At 36.2% G+C, this 26805-nt stretch overlaps 1 protein-coding gene across 3 annotated transcripts in view; it reads right to left on the bottom strand.

Moving 5' to 3' along the window:
- side-IV (sidestep IV) overlaps positions 1-26805 on the bottom strand; it is a 111505-nt gene that overhangs the window by 30239 nt on the left and 54461 nt on the right. For all 3 annotated transcript variants that reach the window (XM_070106107.1, XM_036357351.2, XM_036357352.2), the window contains exons 3-4: positions 4002-4134; positions 3672-3880 (exon numbers count right to left, since the gene is read on the bottom strand). In XM_070106107.1, coding sequence (XP_069962208.1) covers positions 3672-3880; positions 4002-4134 — 342 coding nt within the window. The remainder of the gene's footprint in view (positions 1-3671; positions 3881-4001; positions 4135-26805) is intronic.

The raw sequence follows: 26805 nt of genomic DNA, 5'->3' as shown, positions 1-26805 counted from the left end.
ACGCTAACAAAAAAGTTTGTATTCCCTTTTGTACAGTGTTGCCGTTGACATGCCGTATATGGATAAAATTTATACCGTTGGAAAGGAAATGACGTGCATAAGTGCACAACGCATGTACGTCCGAAGGAACACAGTTAAAAAATGCGTTGGTGTAAATTTAGCGACTACAACAACTACAAGCGCAGTGGCGCGTTTTCATTGATCGATGTTATTTCTTCTTTGCGCGTCATACTTAATACAGTCGTATACAAAAGTACATTTCGTTGCCGTTTTTTTTATAAGTGGCAAATACATATATCGCATAATTGTGTATCGTTTACGGCGGATTTATGGTTGCGATTTTTTCCACTTTTAAATGCGTTTTTTGCGTGTTGCAACACTGAAATCGGCTAAATTACATTTTTAACGCACACTAAATTGAGCATTGAAGCGGAAAGACCTTTGATATCTTTCGTTTTATTTTGCTGAGTTAATTGATTGAAAACTCTTTTTCCAAGGTCAATTTTATGAAGTTGGTTGAATCGACAATTTGTTCATTTCTTCAATATATTGCATTTATTTCTTAAATAAATTGCATTTTCTTTTGGTCGAATTTCGACCACTCACGACCCTAGCATACATAACTGTGCTTCAACTGTGTGTTCAAACCACAACTTTTGCAATATTAATACATTCATACAAACATATGTACATATATTGCAAAGAAATACAGGAATACAGAAATACCTCTCTACGCCGTAAGAATTGCGAAGACTTAGTCAACAAAGCCAGTGCATTTGCTGCGAACAAATAGATCCCTGCAAGTGTTTTATGCGACTTTACTATATATTTGTTAATATGTACGCTATGCAACGGAACGTGTTCAATGTCGTGTAGAGCAGCAAATAACAGCAAATAATACGTGACAAATTATGCTTACGAATAGGCGATTACCGTTGCGCAGTGGCAACTTGAACAGGTACAACAACAAAAGCCAACACAATAAATACTATATACGAGCAATTAGTAGGGAAAAAACGTAAGCAACATGTATTCACAACTCGTGCAACATGAGTTGTTGCAGCACTGGCCCATGCATTCAAGCATGCCTATATAAATATATATACATATATATGTGTATGTATGTGTATAGCCAGACACCTTAAGACTAAAGTGCAACCAGTTTAGCCGCATTAAAAACCACAACAGATTGCCATTTACGGCTACTCCCGTTCCCTGCTCGATTTTGGCTCGTGACATACGCTATGCGGCGACTAGCGTACAACAAATATACGAAATATATACACAAACATTTGCAATATTTAAAATATTTATAGTTCGGAAAATCATTCCACTGGCGCTACGGGAAAACTCCACCGAGTTTTGTACTACACGAGTAATTTCAAGCGACGCCAAAACACGCCATCCAACGCGCACACACATACACACACCACTGTATAAATAGCGTAGTTAGCGCATTGAACTGGTCAAAAATACAATGTAAACAAAATAACTAAATTGCTGTCACGCAGCATTTTCTGCACATTGAACTTTGCATGTTGTGGCACATTTTTACTTAAGCACCAAATTAATAGCGGCAACATGCAACTGTAAGCCCCAAAAGCTCACGATTACCAGGGCTGAGCGGTGAAGGATTAGGAAGCAAAGCTGGCGTACTCTACTTATAAATACATATTTGCTGATTGCTTAGTGCTTTTTCGAGATTGGTATAAATGTACACTGCACAACAAAATTGTGGAACCAAACTTTAAAGTTTAGAAAATATATAATTCACTTCAGGATTTATAGCTATTACTAACAAAACAATTCAGGTTTTCGTCTAACAAAAACGTATGAATTATGATTTCTGATGTGAGAAGCGCTTCCCTCCGCTTTATCTAGTATTTTTAAAACAGCACACGTTTGAAAACGGTCTTGAATTATATATGCTTCCAAAGCTATTCCATTTATTGTTTTTCGTTGGTTTGAAAAAGTTCAGAAACCACAAGTCCTTACCAGCAGGCGGGATAGCGCTTTGTGACCTGTGTCATTCCGACGCTAACCGATATGCCGCGCTTATCTATAGCAAGTGTCTTAACTTTTACAGCAATTATTCGTTTCGGAAAGAATGTTAGGTAAATATTCGTTTTCGTAGCATTTTTAGTTTGATACAAATTATATCTGTATATACATATGTATGTATATGTACCTATATTAGGATGGAGCAAAAAAACAATATTTTTATTTATTATATTATATATTATTATATTAAAATATTTTTTTTGCTTAGGCTGAGGGTAAAATTTGTAGATTATAAAAAAAAGAATTTTTTTTTTTAAATGTAGAGGCCCACTCACTTTTAAAGTAAATTTCGAGTTAAAATTTTTATTTCGTGAAAAAATTCTGATAAGTGTTCTACGAAATATGTGCTGTGGAGAGTCCTCTATCTGGCCAATCAAAAGTTATCAACTTAAAAAAAATTTTTGTTGTCTTTATTGGAGTTCTAAAAAAAAGTCTTTAACGACAATATGCTTTCCTTAAGCGTCAAAATAAATTTTGAGTCAAAAACCGTCAAATTCATTAAGTTTTATGTAAATGTGAAAAGTTTAAACCAAAAAAAATATTTAACTAATTTATGTTAAAAAAGACACATATTTTTTTCCAAAAATTTTATTTATTTATAATCTACAAATTTTACCCTCAGTCTTAGCAAAGAACAATTTTTTTCGCTCCACCCTAGTGTACATTGGTTTTATATGTTACAGGCGATAAAAACTATCAATAAGGTAATTTTTCACGAGCATAAGCATCATAATGCTCTATTCTATAAAATTATTTCGCAAAAGCTTTCAACTTAAAATTGAGATATAAAATTTAAAAACGAGGTCAGTTCTGCCCGTTGGCTATTCTTTATGAAAACTTCAGCTGATGATATGGGCGGACAATAAACCGCGTGCGCCTTTTGTATGGACATATGTGGGTATAACCTCACTAAATGTGCCTAAAGCACACAGCGCCACATAAATCTCTTAAAAACAACAAACAAGAGGGTGGATTACTCACAGACAACTTTATTGCCATTCGTGCTACAGCAGTGCTGTCACAAATACGGTCTTGGCGGTGCTTACCAACAGCAATGAAGAGACAATTGCCAGTCAGCCCGCCTATTGCATTGCCTTAATGCTTTATGCCATCACTGCGTCATAATTGCTGTGATTGTTGTTATTGTTACACTTTTGCTTCGCACTGTGCATAAGTACGTACGAAAAATTACATGTTGCATAAACGAACACGTGCATTTGCACCGCGCCTAATGACAATAAAATGAATGTTGCACAGACAGACAAACAGCAGGACAATGTGTGTGCGGAAGTAAAAATGGTGGTATGCATGAAATGCCAGACCCTTTGTTTGCGTTGGAAGAATGAAGTCAGCTTTTTTTTGTTTTTTTGTTTTTGGCTGCGGTTGACTATGTGTGGCGGCGAAGAAGAGCGAAAGACAGATAATCGTCCAAATCGATTTGCACATATTCTGTCCATATTCTGGTCGTTAATTCGCCATTTGCGTTCAATATCCATTTGTAGGCGAAGCCCAGAGCTAATCACGCTCACATTTGGCAGACAAATTTGCGTTGCGACTCATAAATTAATATCTGCTGCATTCATTTACATAATCCTCTATTGAATACTTACCAATGACGGTGAGATTGATTTTCAGATTTCGTGTCGGCGAATTGCGAAAATCCACACGACACCGGTAGACGCCTTCGTCCTCGATGCGTACATTATCGATTTTCAGTTGTGCGGGATGGGACGTGCTGCTGAAGTAGGCGCGTGGTCCGAATGCCAATTCGGAAGACCACAGCCGCGCCTGTCCAAATTGTCGACCACGCACGTCAAAGCTGTTTCAAATATTGAAAATAGTTTGAGTTTTAGCCGAAATACGTTACACAAAAGTGGGCACTTCTTATGAAGCGTATTTGATATTCTATAAATGCTGCTGTTATTGCTCATAGAACTTACTTATAAATTGGCTCTCCGTCACCCTCCCGAAACCACAGCACCATGTAAACGGCATCGTCCCGTTCCATTGGAGAAATATCACAAGGCAGCATCGCTTGTCGACCCAGCACACCTTGCACCGGTGTCAAGGGCACTGAAAAAAGGAGCAGAAATGGAAAACATTAGTTGGAGCTGATGGATGGGTGTATCACGAAACTATTTCGAGATACATATGTAGGTTGGCTCTCTTTAGACAAGGAGATACTCATAAATTCCATGTAATATCTTATTTTTATATTTAGATGTTATTAATCAAATGCAATTGGAGCATATTTTATACAATAGTTGTAATTATTTCATTATAATTTAGTTTGTTGCAAGCAAAAACTATCTTCTGCTCACGTTTTATGTTTAACACCGCAGCATTGTTTTGTTGTAAAGTGTATGGGACACCAGACCAAGTCCATTTTATGAGTTATAAAACGAATAGGGGTAGAGCGAAACTTTATGTTTTGGTTAGTGAAAATAATTTTTCTCAGTCTAACGATTAGTGTCAGGGTATTGCTTGAGGGTGATGTGCTCATTTCACATAATGCATGATGTTATTGACTTCAAAGCGAAGAATTACGTGGGTGACCATTTCATTACTGGTCACTGCAATTAATTATATTGTACAACACTCGACTTCAAATATAAAATTTTTATATTTATCGAAGATCAGACTTTGAACTCTCGCTTGAAGGAAAAGTTATTTACACTTTTGAAATAAGAAGAAAATGTTTTTAGTATGTTATTTAAATACAACAATTAATAATTATGTTGCAATGGGCACAATTTCGAAATTGCCAAAAATTTGGCGGCTAACTTCGAAAAATGGAGAATTTCTTTTCTTACTTATGTCTGTGTCTCTCGAAAAGAAAATGAAAAGTAAAAAATTGGTTTTATCCAACAAAAAAAAAGTCGTTTATGACGTACAGTGTTACTGCTTAGTATTATATTATCTTTATATTTTTTTGTTCAAACGCCTTAAACTTTACTGGTGTTTTTAAAATGTGATACTTTTGTGCAAATTGATTTTTTAAACTTATTTTAAGACACCAGCACAGAGTTGAATGTTTTTATTAACAAATTGTGTTCATGAAATTTTGGAGTTGCAGGTTCATAACCACGGCCACTGTTTTCAATCAATATACATACAATGCTCGCAGCACACCCTTAGTTGGACTAACATTGCATGACTAATTCGAATTGTAAAATGCGAACAACCAACCTCAAGCAAAATATAGCAATTGGAAGTTTCGGTAAGAGCATGTACTGCGAGAAGTTAGCTGAGCGGTTTGTCTTCGTTGCCGCACCAACAGACTGTTGCAGATATTCCCTCGATAATACATCACAAGTCCATAAAACACAAAATTTGACATGCAACATCTTGAACGGCTCGGAGCGGCAGATAAGCAAACTTGCCAACTAATGAGTAATGTGGCAAGGAGATGCATAGATCCGGGGAAGACTGCGTGCATGAAGGCAGCAGCAGCCGAACAGCGCTTTAAAAATGTTTTTCTCATTTTTCACCCTCTTCTTCATTTATATTACGAAACCTGACTGCTGCTTTTTGGCTGACAGCCATCAGCTCGCCGTGCTTGTTGGACACAGCCACTCAAAGCAGTGGATGTATGCAATTATCAGTGTGAGGCAGAAGTTGCAAGCATGCAAAATTCAACCAGCAAATGCCAGGCCGCTGCCACTGGCTTTAGGTTGTTTCAGCTGTTGGTCAGTTCACACTCGCACGCTCGCAAGACAACTCATACACATGTATAGTAAGTGTTTATATGTGTGTATGTGTGTAGGCGTGTAGTTACGATTTCATTTCGACGCTGGCCAACAGTGGCATTTAAGTGGAAGAAGATGAGTAAATTAAGATAAATTACTACTTTTGCACTGACAGCCGTGGCGTTTCTTCGCGGTTCCTGCCCCTTGCTCCATTAGTCTCACCACTACACGCGTGCGTGCCAGCAAACCCCATCAGAAGCTATAACAATGAGATTAGTTGCTGAAAAATGTTCCAAATTGATTGGCGCTTACGACCGAGGCTACTGCGCACAAACACCTCTGTCAGCAGTCCAACATTCACATACATGCATACATATGTGAATCTAACTAACGGTGGTTTCGCAACTTATTGCACCGCCCAACGAGCTGTAGAAGTCATTAAGTTGAAAACAATGAAGTGAATTATGTTGACGTTCGTGGAATTGCAGTTGATCAAATTAGCTCGTTTCGGTTTGGCGTTGGGGAAAATGATAGTTTATCTTCACAAAAGAAACTGCGAAAGTTGCCAATAATCTGCTGATTTTATTTTTATGTTCGGCACTTTTTCAGCAGATGCTAAAATGGGTTAAAAATTAAGTTTAACGGTAGTTGGCTTGAGATGATGTAGGCAAAAGCGCTGGTATTTTCGAGTCAGTTTATGGAAACGAGAAGAGCGTTACTGTGTAGCCTAAGTCCACAAGATGTCGCTGAAGGCAAAATACTACGAAAAGTAGTATGCATGATACCATATATATATATCCCATTTTTCAAAAGTACATAGTGGCGAAGAAAATTTTTACTTCTCGATCTTTTCGAATAAAGAAATTAGATTTCGCAAGGCGGTTTGTATGTATATTGTTTAATTAGTTTTAAAAGTGGTCGTGACCTTGTCTTCTACTAATTTCAGGGTTGCAAATAATTCATAAAAAAACTGAATTAACATTTGAATACATTTTTTTTTTATATTTTGTAATCCCACATACCGGGTACAAAAAAAAAATGTATACCACAAACCGGATTCAAAATTTAAAATAAGCTACCAGATTGAGAAAAAAATATAATCCCAAGTATATAATTAAGAATAGAAGTAATATTTTTCCGAGTTTGGGTACTTCATTCAAATTAAGAGATAGAATTCTAAATTTTTCCAAACAACTTGGATTTAGATTTTTAATGTTTAATCCCAACATCAGGATTAAAAAATGAAAATCTTACTTTTAATCGAATTGTTGAAACCCAAAATTCGCAACTTACAAATTCGTCATTTACAGGAACTTGATTTTCACCTATCGTGGCATGGTGGCAGCTATATCCTATAGCGTAAAATTCCTAAACAATATATTTATATATATATATTACTTAAATAATATATTATAGTTTCTCCGACCTTTACATCTGTGTCGTACAAACTTCGTAGCAAACTGAATAAATCCTGCTCAGAATGTACCACAAATATTGAGAAAGCTAAAGCAGCTCTCTAAATTGTAGCACAACCAGAATTGTTTATGTAATTATTTGAGCAATCTGTCTACACTTTCAGCAGAAATTAAATTACTTTTGATCAAATTTTCATCGATACATACATAATTCATGTGTATAACTTAAAAGCCAATGATACAGTTAGTTGAGCACGGCAAGTGGGTAGTGGGGAGAGATGCTTGCAGAATGCTTTCAAATAAGCTGTATTCGACAACAGCCGTAATACATTAAGACCATATATACATAAATACGTCAACACATATGTAGATGCATGTGCGAGCAGCTGTGTGTATGTATGTGCTTTCCACTGTGCTTTGTGTGGTATTGAAAATTGCATTGCGGTCGTAACAATCGAGATATTAATCTGATATACAATCAATAAATGACCCAAAGATATCATCGACCTAACAGCTACAACAACACCAACAACCCCAACAACAAGCGAAAATAACTGCCGAACAGCAAGAGCAAGCCGACAAGCGAACAGCCAGCCATCCTTCGTTCATTGCTTGCTGACTCGCCTTCAACACATTGTCACATTTTTGGGTTATTTAAATGGAAACACATTCGTCTGCACAAATGCTAGGGCATATGCATATATACCGGTATTTTCAAACTGGGTCGTCTTTCTCTGGCATGGCCATACAACCAATTGTGGCAATTGTAATGCTTGTTGCCACTTTGGACTTATTCAAGGTGTAAAATCTTTTTCGTTTTTGTGTAAATTTCTTCGCAAATACTTATGCTTAGACCATACATTCGATTGTTGTGCCACAATACAATAACAACAACAAATAAGTTGAACACTGAATGAAAGGCAGGATTTTGTTTGGCGCCTCAAGGAGTTTTCATGGGTGATAAAATCACATGGGGCATATAAATCAATTTTTATGGTCGCCTGCACTTAGGTTGTGCGCACACATATGCGCGCACACTTGAGCAAAGGAATTACATACGTACACAAGCGAGTGGCCTCGAAGGTATAACAAAGACCGAAAATTTACGCCTAAATAGATGTACTAAAATATAACTTAAACTTTCTGTTGCTATAATGGCAGCCCTTCTTTGTTGCTGTTGTTTCCTTTATCTGACTTACTTATTTTGCGGCTACTGCTGTCGTTTTGCAGCTCACATCGTTTCGCCAACTGCTTCCTTGTATCTTTGTGTACATGTTTTGTTATGTGGTTTGTGGCCTTTGTATGTGTGGCATGAACACTTCCCTGCACTGAGTGAAACTCGAGATAAACTGTCCCAGCAGCTGACACTGGCATTGAACTAACTACAAATAAGCTGCTCTTAATTTGAACCATCGTGAACTGTTTGTTTGACTTAGGGCCTTGTTGGCTTCGTCGTGTTGGAGCAACCCTCAATGCCTGTGCCTTTGTCGTTGTTGGCTGAGGTGTTTAGAATTGTATTACCGCAGCAGCGATGATTATTGATGGCCACTGCAGTGGATGACGCAACAAAGGCACAAAAGCTGTGCCGTGTCCGCACTCTGTCGGCTCTCTCGCTTGCCACACAATAATGTTAGCCGATTTGTGCCTGGATAAGCGCAAGCTGTCTAATAAACCTAAAATTATGTTGATTGCTGGTTGCGATGATGAAGATGAAAAGAGTAATAGGTGATGGCGATGGCAAAGTGGTGATAGTAATGCTGGCGGTTTTCGGGGAGCTAAGTTGCTCTCTTGTTATTTGGCGATAAACATGAGTAATTGCTGAATTGTGGAGTCACGAATACCTCTGTACATATTTCTTCAGGCATTCCATGCAGGAGTGGCACTGTGCATGGCGGACACACGGTGCCGTTAGTGTGTTAGTGTCAGTGGGACACTAGGCAAAATGAAAACTAACTCTGTCACGGTGTGCTTAAAATAACTGAGTACTTAGTAACGAGACTATTGTAATCTTATTATTTTAAATCATAAATATCAGCAAATTAGACATGCATTACCTTTCAACATATAGCCTTAAAGTGCCATTGGTTAGGATTCAGTTAAATAGCTGTATATATGCGTATTATATAAGCTATCCTAGTCTCCTTATAGTCATATTAATCAAAAGTCTAAATTATAATTAGAAAAGATAAAACCTTTAAAAATTTTTTAAAATAAATATGGAAATATCAGTTAAAATTCGGTTCTTAAAAGTGTTAATTTACGCGGTCATTATAATGACGATACTAAAAATATATCAACTGGATTTGGTTCTCAGTTCTGCTTGTCTAATGCGGTATTTGCCTGACTGCAACCAAATTGGCTGTAATGATTAAATAGTCTAATAATACTGTAATTTGATATGCACACTTTTACTACCATATTTAATAATGTAAAATATAAAAAGGACGTGTGTCAAATTTCGGATTGATATGTCAAAAGCTGAGAGACTTGTTCTTGTTATATACAGACATATAGACGAATATCGCTAATCGAATATGGTTATCATTAAAATTATATTTCTAAGTTTGCGGTGATTTCTTTTATGTTATCCAATGATCTGAAATCTGCAAAGTTTTCTGTAGAATAAAAATACCTTTAGTAATAATTTTACGCTCGCTCGCATATACTTCTGCTATGGAAGGTTTGTTATAAAAATCGTGCTTCCACACCATAGTATTACAATCTTTAGCGCATTAAGTGTATGTTAATAATGTGTATTTGACAGGAAGTAATTAAATCTGTAAAGAGTACGCCATTACCTCTGCGCTCTCAAGCTGCTAGCGCCCTTTGGCAGCTACAAGCCTCAACAAAAGAGATTTGACAGCACAAAACCCAACGCCACTGTTTGTTGCAACTTAATCGATGGCCAATTTGATTGACAGCAGTAATTTATTTATGTGTTTATCGCAAGCACATTTCAAAAACCTTTTATTCTGCTGTATAATCGATTTTTTCCTCCCACACAGCTCCACAATAAATATGTGTTTGCACAAATATTTGCAATGTTCTGTGTAGTTTTTCAAAGCGATGCCACGAGCTTTGGGACACTGATCAGCATTAGCCAAGCTTCTTTTTTTTTAAACTGCACGCCAATTTGAAAGTATTAAAATTTCATTAGCATCACCGGCACCGGCACCAGCATTCTGCAGCTCTGTCATTTCATATCAGCTGCACCATCAGGTGGTTGCCGCAAAGAAAAACGAACATAATTAAATTTTGCAATTGGCAATTGTATGTGTATTCGCTGCGCTGCTACCAAAACTAATTATACAGCTATTCTCTGTAGCCGCGCTATCTCTTGGCTCTTGCAGCTGTACTCGCTCACTCACTCACTGACACGAACTTAATCCGCCAGCTCTCAGCTAGTTATTGGTATGATAAAAACTTTTCAGCCATACACATTTGAACCCATTGCCACCTGCCAACAAGCGCACAAAAGTATTCCAAGATATAAAGCTCATTTGCGCGCAGTGAGCTTTTATCCCCTCCCCCGTGGCTTACTAAAATTCACACGCCTTTCAGCGCTCGACAAAGCAAGCAATCGGATGCAAGTAACTCACATTCAAACCTACTTGCCGTCAGCTCAGCTGCCAACAGGCTTTCTCCACTCTCATATTGTATAGTTTTTGTATTAATTTGATTTTATTCCCGTTATTATTGCCTTCATTGCTCATGTGTGTGGGCGCGTTCGTGTTTGTGTCCAAACTCTTACGGGTTGTTGTTATTGTTTCCGAAGTGATTGTCAGCGCGAAAAGTGGAATTGTTAATTGCATTTCGCACGCTCATTATACTCATTGGATTTGTGTGCTTTCACAGCGATTCATTCATCGCGAAAAGAGATAATGGACTGTGTTTTTTGTTTTGTATTTTCGGTTTTTCTGCCTTTCGGCGCATACAGAATGCTCATATCCATTGTTCTGTGCAGCGCGAGCGCATACTCTGCTCCGAGGGCTATCGCTGTAATTTCTTACTTGGCCCTTCTGTCCTGCATTCATCCGTATCTGTGGATGTGCTGTTCTTATCGTACGTTTGATTCTTCCTTTTATATTAATTTTAATAAAGGAATGTGAAATCGATTTATTTTCCTGTCCATTGTGTGTGTATACAAAGAACCATTTGTTCTGGCAGTGTGAGTGCTGAGTTGCGCCTGAGTTTGCGCTTCTTTGCCGGCTGATATAATTAATCACATCGATTTATATATCAAGCTCAGCTGATGCTTACGCATGGATACTTACATACATTTTTGACATTTGGGCCAAACGAAGAAAAAAAATTAAAAAAAAAAACAAGTAAGGAAGGGCTAATTTCGGGTGTAATCGAACATTTCATGCCATTGCAACTTGCAAGGATCAATGTCCGGAAAATTATTCAGGTGTTGGCAAATTTTTATATTAAACTAGGGAAAGTATCGCCGTGATTTCATCCATTAAAGGAAAGAGGAAATACTGTTATTAGAAAGAGAATCTTGCTCAATTCCATTAAGATTTCTTGTATTCTGGCCGATGTTACCCATTTTCATAAAGTTTAAAGAGTTGATAATATGACTACTTCTTGGCAAACTTGGTTGATATATCTTAAGCAGTTTGGAAGATATGTACATTGAACTATTTAGGCACTTTAAAATTTTTCGTTTAATGGCGTTTTGTGGGCGTGGCAATGGTCTGACTCTGCCTGTTTGCAATACCAACCTCTCTTGAATGCCAAATAATATGTTAACCAAGTTTCATTAAGATATCTCAATTTTTGCTCAAATTTTTGCTTGCACGGACAGACGGACGGATGGGCATTTTAACTCGTCTCATCATCCTGATCATTTATATATACATAACTATATAACTGTCTCGATAAGTTTCGCTCTGCAGCACCATGTTGCAAGATTACAATAAAATATACTAAAATTTATATTGTTTCCAATTTTCTACAGTCGTGTGAAAAAATACTGAATTCACTTCCAGAACTATCTCTAAAAGTTAGATCAGAAAATCCTTTATGAAAGGAGATTAACGGTCACCTAAGAATCTTGGATTGGTTAGACTTAGTTAATACGGCCTCCTCTTGTTAAGTACGACGAGCAAGGGCTAAATTCTAATCCTTGCTCCATTCCATTTAGTAATGCTTACTAAGCAAACGTCCTAACGAATGAGCGGGCAAATGCTCTTTTGTTGCTGTAGCAAGACATCATTTAGCTTATTTCTGAAACCCTTACCGATCTATACCCTGCGAATATGTGTGAATGTATGTATGCTATTCCTTTGGCTATTTGTCAATAAGTCATCTGGAGTTCCTTCAAGTTAATTATCTCAGAGTGTCAAAGGCTATAATAAATGTGTGTATTTAGAAGATAGAATTATCCAGAAACAAAGGAAAAATTCAAGCGAAATCAAATGCGATTATGTCGACAAATATTAATGATTAATTTCAGCGAGACGTCAATTACGATTTGGGGCTTGTGCTGTCACATAAAATTCTTAGTGTGCACACGTTATCGTATGTGTGTATATGCATTCGTCTAAATTCCATATGTATGTATATGTAGTACCCTGTAGAGAAGCATTTTATTATCAGGAAACATTCAGCAACCACATTTCCTTGATCAAAATCCATCTAGCTGCAAGAGCAACCGACTAATAAAATTTTTTTGGAGAGTTATTACGTCAGCGAGGTAGAAATTTTTTCAATGGAACCAAGAAGGATCTGATAAGTATTCAAAACAAAACAGTTTCTGAGAATATGAATTGAGATAGGTTGTTATTCTCCGTTTTAAACTAATCGCACAATTGACATCTCGTACCAAAATATCTTGTGTGCAAAAGAGACAGGCAGCTGACAGTTGGGCATTGGTTCAGACTAGTTGTAAAGTAGCTCATAACTAGTTCAATTCATTGCAGAGTGCATTGCACCATATATACATTGATTATTGCATGCATTGGTTTCTGTAGATTATTTATTTTCATGGCTATAAATCTGCTTATCTTGTTTGGAATTTAGCTTTGGTTTGCAAACAAATATGAGTGAGGGTAAAAGAAGCTACGCTGCTCAGATCAGATTATTTAATGCTAGTAGTATTTAACCCAATAAATAATGTGAAGTTTAAGTTCAAATAAGTGACTGACAATAAATTAAAGCTTTAAGATTTAAGAGACCGACGGTTGTAAAAAGGTAAGAAGACATTTCAAGAAAAAATAGTAAAATCGTTTTTAGTAGTTTTCTGTAAGAGATTGAATGATCATGGATATTCGGAATTAACTAAAAACCAAATTAGTTTTCCCTACCCACTTTTACGACGCTTTAAAAAATGTCAACGATTCGAGAATTGTTAGTCAACTTTCAATTCAATTTAATGTGTAAATTAGAACGAGGGAGGAAAATATTTTTGGGAGAGGAAAAAAAACGAAAAATCAAATTCATATACACAACGTTAAGTTTTGGTTTGAAGACATTTAACTTGGGGAATTGGAGAATAGCTATGAGGCAACTCTTATTCATCTTCTGCTATAATTCTTACGCTCGCTCACCACAGTGGTAACCATTTCATTAAAAATTCAGTATATATTCACTTTCAAGAGCACTAAGCTGAACCACCACTTGAGCAAAACATCTAAGTGAATATAAACAGATTTAGCATTTTTTTCGCACCATACAATTTTTGTCCTGTCTTCTTTTTCATGACTTAGTGCTATTTTTATTGTATTACAATGGAAGTAAGAAAATTTTGCTTTTACATTTAAACATGAAAATTTTCATATAGATGCCTTAGTGAGAGGAAAATATTTTAAAAGGAAAAGGGATAAAGAGAAGTGATAAAATAAAATACAGCTTGTCAGTGAAAAAAGGTAAGGCCGGCAGCTAAACATTATACACTATCACAATTTTGTTAAGGGCGTATTCTGGTTTAGAAATTTAAAAAAATCAATTATTTTTTGCATATTATTCCAGTATAACCCTTTAAGAATATATCCCTAAAGAGATTTTTTTTTAAATTTCAATTATTTTTGATGTTACAGCTCATATTGTGATGCGTCGACAAAAGCGACTGGCAGCTTTAAAGTCGTAAGGGCTAATGTGCCTAGAATTCGCTACATCTTTTCGCATTAGCCGCGAAGCTCCCAATATATTTAGTTGATAAATTAGAAGAATTTCTAACTCTTACGTAAGATTTAAAAACTGCAGGCATTTCTAGATTTCTCTGCCTACTTGTCACCACCTGTGCGCTTGCGTAGTCAATTTTCGTAGGTTTTTTTATTTATTACTTGCTAACACGATTTCAACTGCCTAGACATTCCAAGCGATGCAACTGCAATGGTGCGCATCGAAGTGTGAAACAAATGACTGAGGCACAGCATGCGATGTAATGACGAAACATGAGCAGCTGCCGGCTGCTTGCTGGCAAGGCGGTTATATACGAATGACATGATTTTTTATGTACCCGGCTATGCACACGAATTTAGCCTTGTAAATATGTATGTCCTTTTTTCAATGTCTCCATGCTGCACGCTGTGCGTTTCTAACAGCTTTATTACTGCTAGTTTTTTACTACTCCTTCGTTTTCATTTCGTGTCGATGGGCGCTGCCAGCTGCTTGCAATCGATATGACAAATGACTTTTGTACGAGCAATCGAATGAAATGTTGTTATTGTCAAATGGCATTTAATGTCGAAATGGAGATTCTGTAGGTGGATGCCATCCATACATTGTCTACATATGGTATGTATTGTATGTACATATGTACACCAGCTGTAGTCGCATTTGCATATGACATTGCATGAGCTTTGGTTAAACTTTTTGTTGCCGTAAATCTTTACTTTTAGAAATTATTTAAAGCAAAACATTAATTTAACGAATTTAATTTTCATTCGCATCGATAGCTTAGCTATTGAGAAGGCAATGATAGCAATTTTATCGCAAGCATTATTAAGCTTATTCATTTATTTTTTTTAAAAGACAGTTAGTGAAGTGTTGTTGACAATAAATTTCACATTATTTTACGTGTTATGTTAAAATGTAAGAACATTTTTAAGTTTTAGCCATAGGGCACACATTTAATCGCCTTGTAGGTTCATACACTATGTAACTGCAGCGATCTATTTTACTTGCTATCGTCGACTCCATGTACAAAGGAAACGCCTCCAGCGCAGCCAACTCCGCTTAATTAAATTATACAGTTGTTAATGCAATTTCAGGCCGAAATGTTTCATTTAACTCGCTCAACCCACCAAATGCATGCAGTTCTTTGTATGTGTATGCACACACACACACATTACTTAGTATATGATTTTTTCTTCTGAAACTTTTTACTTCTCTTATGTTTTTTTTTAATAATTTGTCCTTTATCGTTTGTTGTTTGTTGTTTGCCGTTTGAAGTTTTTCCATTGAGAAGCATTGCCGAAGTTTACTTCCTCTCCCCTACGTTGACCTACCGCTCTTCCCATATCCTGTTACAGGTATTCTTATTTAATTGGCCGTGTTTGTACTTTGTTTATTGATTTTCTTAATATATTTCCACCGGTAGTAAGTTTCCTTTTTCCAGATGTAGCTGTGAGTAGTAGTTATAGCCTTCTGCAACACGATTTTTGCCTTCAACTTTATCCTAGCACCTGCCCAGCAACGGTAATCGTTTCGTATGAAACTCACAAGTTCCTTCTCTCCTCTGACTCTGCGCTCTGGCTGCCACTGTTGTGCTCTGCTACAACTTTCCTGAGTAATGTTGCTGAGTTCTTCGCTGCTTTCATCAATAGAACGTGTCACTCTTCGTTACGCTGTTGTTTGGTTTAGCAGTTTCGTAACCAAGAAATGGACATCAATTACTTGGCTCGTAACACGAATTCCGTCCGTGCTACTTTGCCGCTGCCGCCGGATATGCTGCTAGGACTTTTCTGCCCATAAAACTTTATCATGTCTCTTTTCGGGAAATTTCCTACTCTTAAATGATCGCTCCATGAAATTTCACTACTTCTGCTCCAATTTTTACGCTTATTATTAAGTTCTTCCACATTGTTTTTATTTTCGCCAAATACTTTGTTTTAGTTGATTCTTTCATGCTATTGCTAAATTGGCAAATTCAATTGCTTTCTTTACCGGAAGAGGGGCGGTGCTGTGGAAAAAACCAACAACAAAGACCAGGCAAAATAAATAAATGGCAAACATTTTGTTTAGTTGAGTTTAGTTCGTCTCTGTGCTGCTCAGCATATTGCATTGTTCAATTTGTTAGTGCCATGATGTTGTTACTTTTTGTTTTTCCTTATATTTCCATTATTGTTTTCGTCTGCGTCATTGTTGTTAGCTCTGCTTGTATCAGCATGAATTTCATATCACAGATACAAAGGTATATCCGCATTTGTTCCTGTTGTTGCCCTGCAATTTTCTTCATTCCGTGTGCTCGGCAAATAGTTGCTCTCATTTGTTTTCATTCATTTGCTTCCTCAATTTTCATTTGTTTTCTCAATATACAAATTCGCCTTTTTTCCTCTTCTATTTTCTTGTTTCTTGTTTTTGCTTACGCCTTTATCGAGTTCTTGCAGCAATTGCTTTGACTAAAATTTAGTACGACTTTCAGCTAAACCTTTGTCTGTTCATTTGGTTGCATATACAGACGGTATACACCTCGTATTTAGAACAATTGCCGTATTGTCTACACGGAAACAAAGTATATTCAACTAGTTCAATTTTTTGTTTCGCTTTTATGAGCTGAAAATAGTGCCATGCCCGCCTCAGGTCACTAGGTCACAGCTTAATAAGGCATTTCTTTCTAAGCCACTTTATTGTACGAACAGAGCGAATGTTTAGAATTCGCACATGTGCGATGAATTTTGGCCGCACGATGCTGCTTTTATGAGCCAACATACTTCGTGCACCTTTTAAGAAAGAGAGACGTCTTCAAAGTTGGAGTTTTTTGCAGATATTTAGATTACAGCATTTTCTTACTTTTACCAAAACATTAGTGGACATTCTGCTTGACAGCAAGTATTTGTAATTAAATTATTATTGTAATTCAATACATCTTAACTAAACTCTAAACACATAACTTAACTAAAGTTATCTAAACTTAACGAAATGTTTTTGAATTATTTTTTAATAATGCCTGATTTGCCTTAAAAATTTGGTGGGTATCATAAATAAATTTTAATCACTTCTTCGCTTAACATATAAATTATATTTATGAGTAAGCTGCCTTCAAAAGGGCAACTCTATAATTTAATTTCAGCGGGAGCTGTAATTAGACGACTTAAGGTCATATTTTTGCTTTTATTAATGTTGCAATATACAATTTTATTCACTGTTGTGTGTGCCTCACATAATGTGCGGACAACATGATGTTACTTTGAAGTTTTTGCAAATTTACATTTTTCTCAGCTAAAAAGAAAGCTATAAAACTTTTGTTTTCTTAACGTTTCTCTCCAAGTTAAATAATTCAACCACAAACACGATTTAATGAAACACACCCACTGCTTCGAGTTGGAGATCGTTTGCGCCCTTGAAGTTGTCACTTTCACAAGCAGAAACAGCAATAAAGCAACGTTTATGATTTTGTGTGTCATGAATACGTTAATGTTTCACCAGAACCGCCCTCGAGCTCAGTAAAAATAATCGAATGAAGAAAATGCAGAGGCAGCGGGTTTCTTCCTTTTGTTAATTAAAACTTGGCGCTGAAAGGGTCACAATTGCAAGTGGTATGGGCGGCACGTGACACTGGCGTCCACATTTTCGGCTCTTTTTGCCATTTTATTTTTTAAAGCATAAGTTGTTTTTGTCCCATTTTTGGTTGTTAAGAAATTCACTAAATTATGTGCTTGTAAATTTTTATAATTTGCCACTCTCCAGAAACTACAGTTCAATATTAATATTTTTTTGCGTTACCTTTAAGGCTGGAGGCTGGTTAATCAAACTAAAAATCAAGGCAGCTTCTGAAGAACGGTTATAACCTTGAGCTGGAGCAACAAGCGCACTATATAGCATGTGCGCTCCGAAATGGCGGAAAACCAAGTATCAAAAAACAAATATGACAAATGAATTATTTGAATATTTTCTAAAAAGTACAGTCCTCATATGGAAATAAGCTTACAGGACATCCCAGACGGCCAATACCAAATAGATCAAAGCCCATTTTCGCTTTAAACTATTTTTTCTTTAAAAAATATATAGACAGCAGGTTGCAATTTTCTAATTGAGGAAAACTTGTATGAAAATTTAATTTCCCATTTTTAAATGCGATTTTGTATTTAAAATATTTAAACTACATATAATCGTTAATTTAAAACGGTTGCTATTTTCCAATACGGTTTTTAGGTGTAAGGTTAGAAAAAATGTTAATTCAATTGTTTTTTCAATGCAACCCTGCTTGTAAGTGAGCTTCCTCTTCTTTTTTAAGCCTTTTTAGCACACACATTACTTTTATTGGGCAAGTAATTGAATGGGAAAGTTTTAAGGAAATTATATTGTAAAATATATGTACATAATTAATCATAAAGCACAACACCCTTGATCTTAAATTGTTTGCCTAAAAAGTCATTGAAGTATTTATCGGCATCTACCAAAAGCTGCGATTGCTCTTATAAACAACAACAACACAAGCATATTGTTGAGCCTTTGTGCATGGCATGAAAAACCCCATTAATAAAAGGGCAATAAACGAAACTTTTTGAATTCTTACAAACAAATATACCAAAAACAAAGTATTAATCAAAGGATTCGAAAAAAGTTGCTTAATTTTTTGAACCAATTCAATGTTGCTTATGGAAATTTTTAAAGCCAGAGCATATGAAAAACCGTGTATTTGCAAGCGCGGCGGTCGAAGTTGAGGGTCATTAGCAGCTATTATAAATCTACCAATTACATGCACTTGTAATAATTTTTTAAAAGTGTTGACACACAAACCTGATAATAAATATCTAATTTACAATTAGTGTAATCCCATAATATGATCTGCTTTGCTGTTTATTTACATATGTATATGTATGTATATGTGTGCAGTATTTGTCATTAGCGCCTTTTCAAATTGCGCACACCAGCCAACACGCGAAGTTGCAATAATTGCATTGCAGTTAATATTGCATATTAATAATTCATTTATATAATTTCGAATTAAAAGAACATATGCAGACAAGGTACATATTTACACACGCCTATGTGTGCATACATGCATGCCAATATTATTAATTATGCAACGGCCTATTGGGCTCAACGCATGGCTATTAACACACACATACACACAGCTGTGCATGTGTGAGTGTGCGTGATTCTAACTCAGTGTATGTTAAAAGCTCGAGGAGGGTTACAGCGCAAATTTGAAATTAAATAAAATCGTTTTTAGGCGTTAAGCATTAATAATATTTCCATATAATGCAGCAATATTTGCAATGTAATTAGTATTTTCCCAAACTTAATATACACAATTCCATTAATTACTCATATAAAGCAATATGCTTTGAGCTCATTGGGCTCCGTTGCTGCCCTGTACATCCTTCGGCTTATTAAGCACTAGCCTGTATTAACTTTGTTCCACAGACTTTTCATATATAATATATATTAGGGCATGCTGGCATATATTGTATGCCCTGAAATGTCTATTTACAATAATTTTTTTCCATATAAAACTTAAATATTATATTCAAATTTTTCATTATTCCGAAAATACATATTTGATAAACAAATTCTGTGAAATTGTCAAAGGAAAATATTCAAAATTCGGTCATTACGACGTCATTCCCTCCGGAAAAAGGTGATTCAGATTTTGGTAAAAATTTCTTAACATTTTTTGTTTTTTAAGTAGTGGTAATTGAACAAAAAAAAATACTCCGCGGCAAGTCCTTGGAAATTATACTATATCTCAAAACTTGTGTAAAATTTCATTAAGATCGGTTATGTAGTTCGTGAGAAATCTTGAAAACCGACTTTGAAAACACAGTTTCGAGTAAAACGCGTTTAAGGTTTTAAGTTATATAGCCACTGACCTCGAGCGCACAACTTTTCAAAACTGTATCTCCTAGAGTATTACTGGTATCAACTGGAGAACTTAGGACACTATTCCAGAGATATTATAGAATTAAATAAAACAATAATTTTTTTTTTTTCATTTTTGTAGCCGTGAAACCCATGCAACCCCTTAACAAATCAGCAATTTAAAACTTTAAAAAATTTAACCCCGAAAGCCAAGTGGCGCGAAAAAATCGTCAGCTACTTTTTTCTACAGCATCAACACATAAGCGAATCATGTAAAATGTATCTCCTCGCGTCAGCCACATACAGTCTTGCAAAGAAGCTTCAAAGTCATGCTTTACATTTCGTTCGGTTTTTGAATGTCTGCCAAGTGCCACTTTTCTCTCATATAAACTTTGTAGACTTGCGGAGATGCAGCGAATGTGGCCAGACTGATGAACATATACATATTATTAGGGTGGAGCGAAAAAAAAAGTTTTTTGTTTTGCTTAGACTGAGAGTAAAATCAAAAATAGAAAATTTTTGGAATAAAAAAAAAAATTTACATCTAGAGCACTTTAAAAGTAAATTTCGAGTTAAAATTTTTGTGTCGTAAAAATATTTTGATAAGTGTTCTAGAAGCTGTGAAGAGTTTTCTTTCTGGCCAATTAAAAGTTATCAACTTAAAAAAAATTTTTGTGGTCATTATTGGGGTTTTAGAAAAAGTCTTAAACGACAACATGCTTTTCTTAAGCGTTAAAATAAATTTTGAGTCAAAAACCGTCACATTGGTTGATTATTATATACAAATAAATGTAAAGAGTTTAAACCAAAAAGAATTTTTTCATGTCCAAAAAAATTTTAACTCGAAATTCACTTTAAAAGTGAGTGAGCCGCCTCTAGATGTTAAAAAAAAAAATTTTTCCAAAAATTTTCTTATTTTATAATCTACAAATTTTACCCTCAGGCTAAGCAAAAAAAATTGTATTTTTCAATCCACCCTATATGTATATATATATGTATGTATGTACTTTTCGTATGCGAATGAGCTGCTTTTGTGCGCAGATTACCCTGCTATTTGTACTAGGAATAAAATGTAAGAATTTCGTGAAAAACCGACGTTGCAGCTGCTACAGTTTGGTTTATCATCAACGCAGAGAGGAATATAAAACGAGTAGCTGTTGTTGGTGTCAACTATACTCAGCTAGCGAACTTTCCAGCTGCAGCAAATGAAAAAGATTGGCCAGAACCCATTGCAGGAGTATCCTATACATAAGCGGTGCGAAGTATACACGTAAAAAAAAATTGAAGATTGTAATATGCACAGTTACCATGACACGACTTAAATGTTCGTAGGTTTTATTGTAAAAATGTTTAATCGGCTGTATGGAAAATGTATTATGTAATAGATTATATCCACGTACATACATCTAAATACTGCAGTTGTATTAGAAGAATCTCAGGCGCATGCATGATTAGAGGCGATTTTGAATTAAATTGTTAAAAATTTAATAACAGTTTTAAAGAACAGCCTTTACACCAAAGGTTTTACAAATACAGAGCAAAGAGCGTTGACTTGGTGGTCAAGAGCTTTAAGAAAACTATTCTATTTATTCATACATATATTCGTGACACATAAAAGCATGGAACTATTTTTACTTCCAAGTGGTTTTCTACTATGCAACGCAAGTTGACCGGTCTCAAGGCTAGAGTGTGTGTGCAGTTAAGCACACAAGCCGCCATAATTACATATTATGAATGTAGAAACACACACACAGTCAGGCATGTGAGAATATTTTAGATTTTTTGCGATGGGCACAAGTGAGTCAAGGTTTTTAAATGAAACCAAAATCTTACAAACAAAATGAACATATAAAACACAGAGAAATCGCATGAAAATCCAGCGCTCGGCCATTCCGAAAACAATGGCGGGTTTTATAAACACTTGTATGTATGCACGACGTTGCATTTTAATTTGTGATATGAAACGTATTTTTCCCCAAGTGTCATTACAGAATTCGCTCAGACTACCCACATATGTATGTATATATGCCACATATATATAAATATTTAAATGCACACCCCGCACCCATACTCGCTGGCGCATACATTCATGAATTCACGGCTGTGTGTAAGTATGCAATTTCCCGTTGTTATTTATTGTACGCTGGTCCGCACAGCCGCAAGTTAGTGCAAAATGCTTGCATGTTCTCATCAAAAATGGAAGAAGCAAACGAACAACGATAAAGCAAAATAAAATGCTATGCAGCTAAATGAGAAAAGTTGCATCGCCGCAACAATATGAACAAGGCGTTGGAAGGGCGCATTAACCTTAACATACGAGCATTCGCAATAATACAGGGTGGCTAACGAATCGTGCTACAATAACAAATCGTAACAACTTTCTTCTGTGTGAGTAATCGACTTACTTTGTGTTTTTATTTAGCAGGTAGTTATTAAAAATGAATGCTTGGGATACCGAAAAGAATAGAATGAATATGAGGTTTGCACTGCGACCCTGGCTCTATTGTGCCCGAAAAGAGAGTTTGGATAGCGCAGCGGTACCATGCTTTGCAGTCCATCAATTCCGTCCAAAGGGAATTCAGACGGGATTTTGGCCGCACTCTCCCGAGTGGATGGCCATTATGAGGTTGGTACACATGTTTGCAAAATCTGACGGTCATTACAACGGATAATTCAAAACAATAAATTGATAAACTGCCCGCTTATGTCTGATGAGGCCCATTTTGATCTAAACGGAAATGTTCTTGTAAACAAGTAAAATTGCCGTATATAGAGTGAATAAAATCCAGAAATAATCCACGAGACAGAACTTCATCCAGAAAAATTCAGTTTCATCAATGTGTATTGTAGGGCTGTACTTCTATGAAGAAAACGGTTGTTTTTTCCTAACAAGATGAAGCAACTCTACATATTGCCTGGCTGGTTTCTGTAGAGCTCTAACGAAAATTTGAAAACTAATTAATTTCAAGAAACTCCGCTTTCCGCTGGCTCCCAAGGTCAGCTCACCTGACTGCACCAGACTTTTGGCGCTGAGTCAAAAAAAACCCAGAACTCAGAAATCTGAATGAATTGAAGTCGTTCATTAAATTGATGATTGAGGCCATCCCGACTTCAGCCCTTCAGGCCGCAATTAAAAATCTTCTAATTAGGTGTCGCATTTACGTGGCTGAGCGTGGGCGTCATTTACGTTTTATAATTTTTAATAAAATTTGCTATACAATACATATAAGTGTAATGCATTGATTAAAAAAAAGTTATTACGGCTTGTTTTTTTAGCACGATTTGTGATCCACCCTGTATTATATATATGTAACATGTTGAAACCCATATCAGCTCAGCCATGACGAAATTCGGCCAAAGTAGAGCCAGTATACCAGTGGAAAAACAAATCTTCACCGTTACACGCAGTTATAACTCTTGTACAGTTATTAAAGCCGCTTAATACCTACTAATTACTCAACTCAAAACATGCTTTTCTATTCATTTTCCCTCCACAAGCGAGAACTATCTTCACATTTCTTATATATATCAGATATTATATTCACCAATTCAATTGATCCAAAATCTCCTCTGTAGAGCAGCCAACCAAATTTTCTTTGCTAGAAAATATGCAATGAGGTCTCGGAACACAACGATAACCAATATGAAAACTATTTTCATGAAAGACTAAGCTCCTTTAGACTAGGCTGAGAGGTTTGCTCTTGACCTGATGGTGAAACTGGGTATTTGTGCGGAGCCAGTAGGCTTTACTGCGGGGTTGGATATAACCCTACATAGCGCTTTAGTTATTTATCCTTGCTTGTGCATTTTATGCTCATATCCGTTGGTTTATTATATTTTTCCATTGCATAATCGACACACAGTGTTCCATACCTCATTTACCACGCTTGCATAACTGTCTACATGTGAAACTTACGCGACTGCAAACAATTACATAGCGGCCAAAGAGACTTTAAACACTTCTAGTCTGCGCGAAATTTGAAGGTTTTGGTATTTTCCGGCGGCTACTTAAATAACTGGTTTAACTTTTAAATGTTGCACATTTCTACAAAATGCACGTAGTCACTTTCGAATACTGTATTCTTTTCTATGCAAGTGCCACTACACATTAACATTAATTAAGTATATTTTGTAGCGCGTTGGCGTTTTAGTGGCTGCAACGCCAGCAGCAGCAAATGTGGCAAGCAGCGTTTATGCAAATTGCAGTGTATTTTATAATTGGATTCAGCTGATTGCTGTATTTAAAAGCTAAAGTGGCTACACTTAAAAAAATTAGCGCAATAAAAGTCTTCACAATGCTTTGGAAAAATTCAGCACAGCACGCGGAAGCCTGTGGAATAGCTTAAAGCGATATCGCTGCACAATAAAATATCTTATTGTATACTATTTGGCCCGCTGCGCTAAGAGTTAGATGTAGCTAAAACCATTTCATCATTGTTCATAACAGCATTAGGTTATCAAAAGCATGAATTGATCAAGCGAAATCTCTCCGAATGTGAAATATATTAAGTCACATTATGAGAAGCCTAAAGTAAATGACTTCACCACTATTCGACGGGGGGTTCTGCCACGTGTTTGACATTAATTTTAAATAAAAGCTTTGTACCCGTAATCCCTTACTTTAACACTTATCAGATATTGTTGAGAAAACAGGTACAATTATGAATCTTTACGAGCTTAATTGCACTACGTTATAATCGCAAATTCGGTCGAATCAATTCAATTACGCATGTTGTATTTGCCAAAATAACCCAGCACTTTCACATGTGTCACGCACACAAAAGCGAGCAAGAAGCACACATTTCAAGTTCTGGCAGACTATTCTAAAGTAATTTCAACAGCTGCAGTGTTAGCCACAAACAAATGCTTTCGATTAAAAGTTAAGCAAAAAACATGCCCATGCAACTTTTACAATGAAAATGTCCTTGCAACATAATTACGTTTAAAGGAATTTCTTTGCATGCTCACCAACACACACATAACCACTAAAGTTTTATGCCGCCAACATTGCAAGTAAGCAAATATTTAGTAGTTGAAGGGTAAGAAAACAAGCAAGGAAAACTTGCAGCATTACTGGCTGCACACAAGCTGCTCCGCAAGAGCTCAGTGCGCCACGTCGTATACGTACTGCTTCAATTGGGCATGCATAGCTGGTTGGGGAGAAGCGGGAACAAATGCTTGCGGCACCTTAATACACTCTTGCGCTGATGATGGCGGCAAAAGCTAGAAAACTTAAATGCACGTGCCAAGGTGCATAAAGCATTGTTGAAGAGCCCTAGAACCCTACACGCAGCTGAGCCACCTACCTCAAGCACACACATACCTAAGCCACGGCAGGATTGGGTGCGGGTGCGGGTGCAGGTGCATATAATGCATAACGCCGCAGTGGAGGCAAACAGTGACAAAGTAGTTGATGGTTAGTGTCTTAATTTCATTTGAAAGTTGGCAGCTGACACATATGCACACACGCAGAGGCGTGGCGCTGCTGCTAACTTTTCCTACATGTGTTGTAATTTGTTTGCTGCCTCACTTTTGCTGCCACAATATTTTTTCGCTTAGTTGGGTAAAGTTATTTGCGTTAGCCAATAAAAAATGACTTGTCGTAACAAAGTTTCTGCAGAATCACCAAATGTGAGTATGATTTTCTATCGTTCTTTCTTCTTATGTAATCTGTGTGTGGAGCATATAGGTATATATATGTAAGCGCAAGTGAAGAATAAAGGATTTCCTTGACGTTCTTAAATTACAAACTTACACAATTTTCATTATGTGAAGAACTTAAAAAATTATTTGTATTCATAATGGTTAGATATGAGGTATGTTTACCTAAGCAATTACTAAGGCGTGTTTAGTTGTTATGCCTCCATTTGTGGCTGTTATGTGGCGGGTTTGATATGTTATTGTTATGCAAATACTTCTTGTTAGTAGAAGCACGACTGTCAGTTCGCCTCAATCAGTTTATTATCGGTTATTTGATCGTTCAACCATTGCTTTTGTTTGCCGCTGATTTTTATCTCAAAATTAAGTCATTAAGTTGTCGGAATGTGAAATCCGATATTAACTGTTAAATATGTACTATGTGTGAATGCGAAGTGATGTGCATATCATTAATTAAGCTGTCCAATAAAATTTGTAAAAAAAATATTTAGTGACATGATTAAATGTGTAGATATGTATTTGGAAAAGTATTAAAGTATTTGTATTTTATTGAGAGGACAGCAGGTTTGATGGATCGTGTCTGCAGATGATTGACGACTGGCATTGGAATGAGCGTAAATCGTTGGCACTTGCTGAATGAACTCGTTTAGTTTTTTATAGTAAAACGTATGTATGTAGTCGTGTTGACATTTGTAAACATAAAAAATATATGGAAGATAAAATAAAGGTCGTGTAGTTATCGGAAAGTAGCCTCATACGAGTTTTCTATTCAACTTTGTTAATGACGACAACATCGAAAAAGCTAATAAAATCGTCTTATGGTTTGACTCAACATACTTTGCTTACGAAGCGTGTTGATATGAGACTCGTAGCAAAAGAATCTTTGCAAAAACGACGTCGAGAAAAGTTTGCAAACCCTACATTCAGCGAACGCATATTTACTGGATTTTGGTGACGAGACGTAGGTTTATGAATTTGAGGTGGAAACTGTCCAACAATCAAGCGAA

This window comes from Bactrocera oleae, chromosome 2, assembly GCF_042242935.1.
Source record: "Bactrocera oleae isolate idBacOlea1 chromosome 2, idBacOlea1, whole genome shotgun sequence".
Lineage (NCBI taxonomy): Eukaryota > Metazoa > Arthropoda > Insecta > Diptera > Tephritidae > Bactrocera > Bactrocera oleae.
Note: the sequence above shows the minus strand (reverse complement) of the source record. Positions and strands in the feature narration are given on the sequence as shown.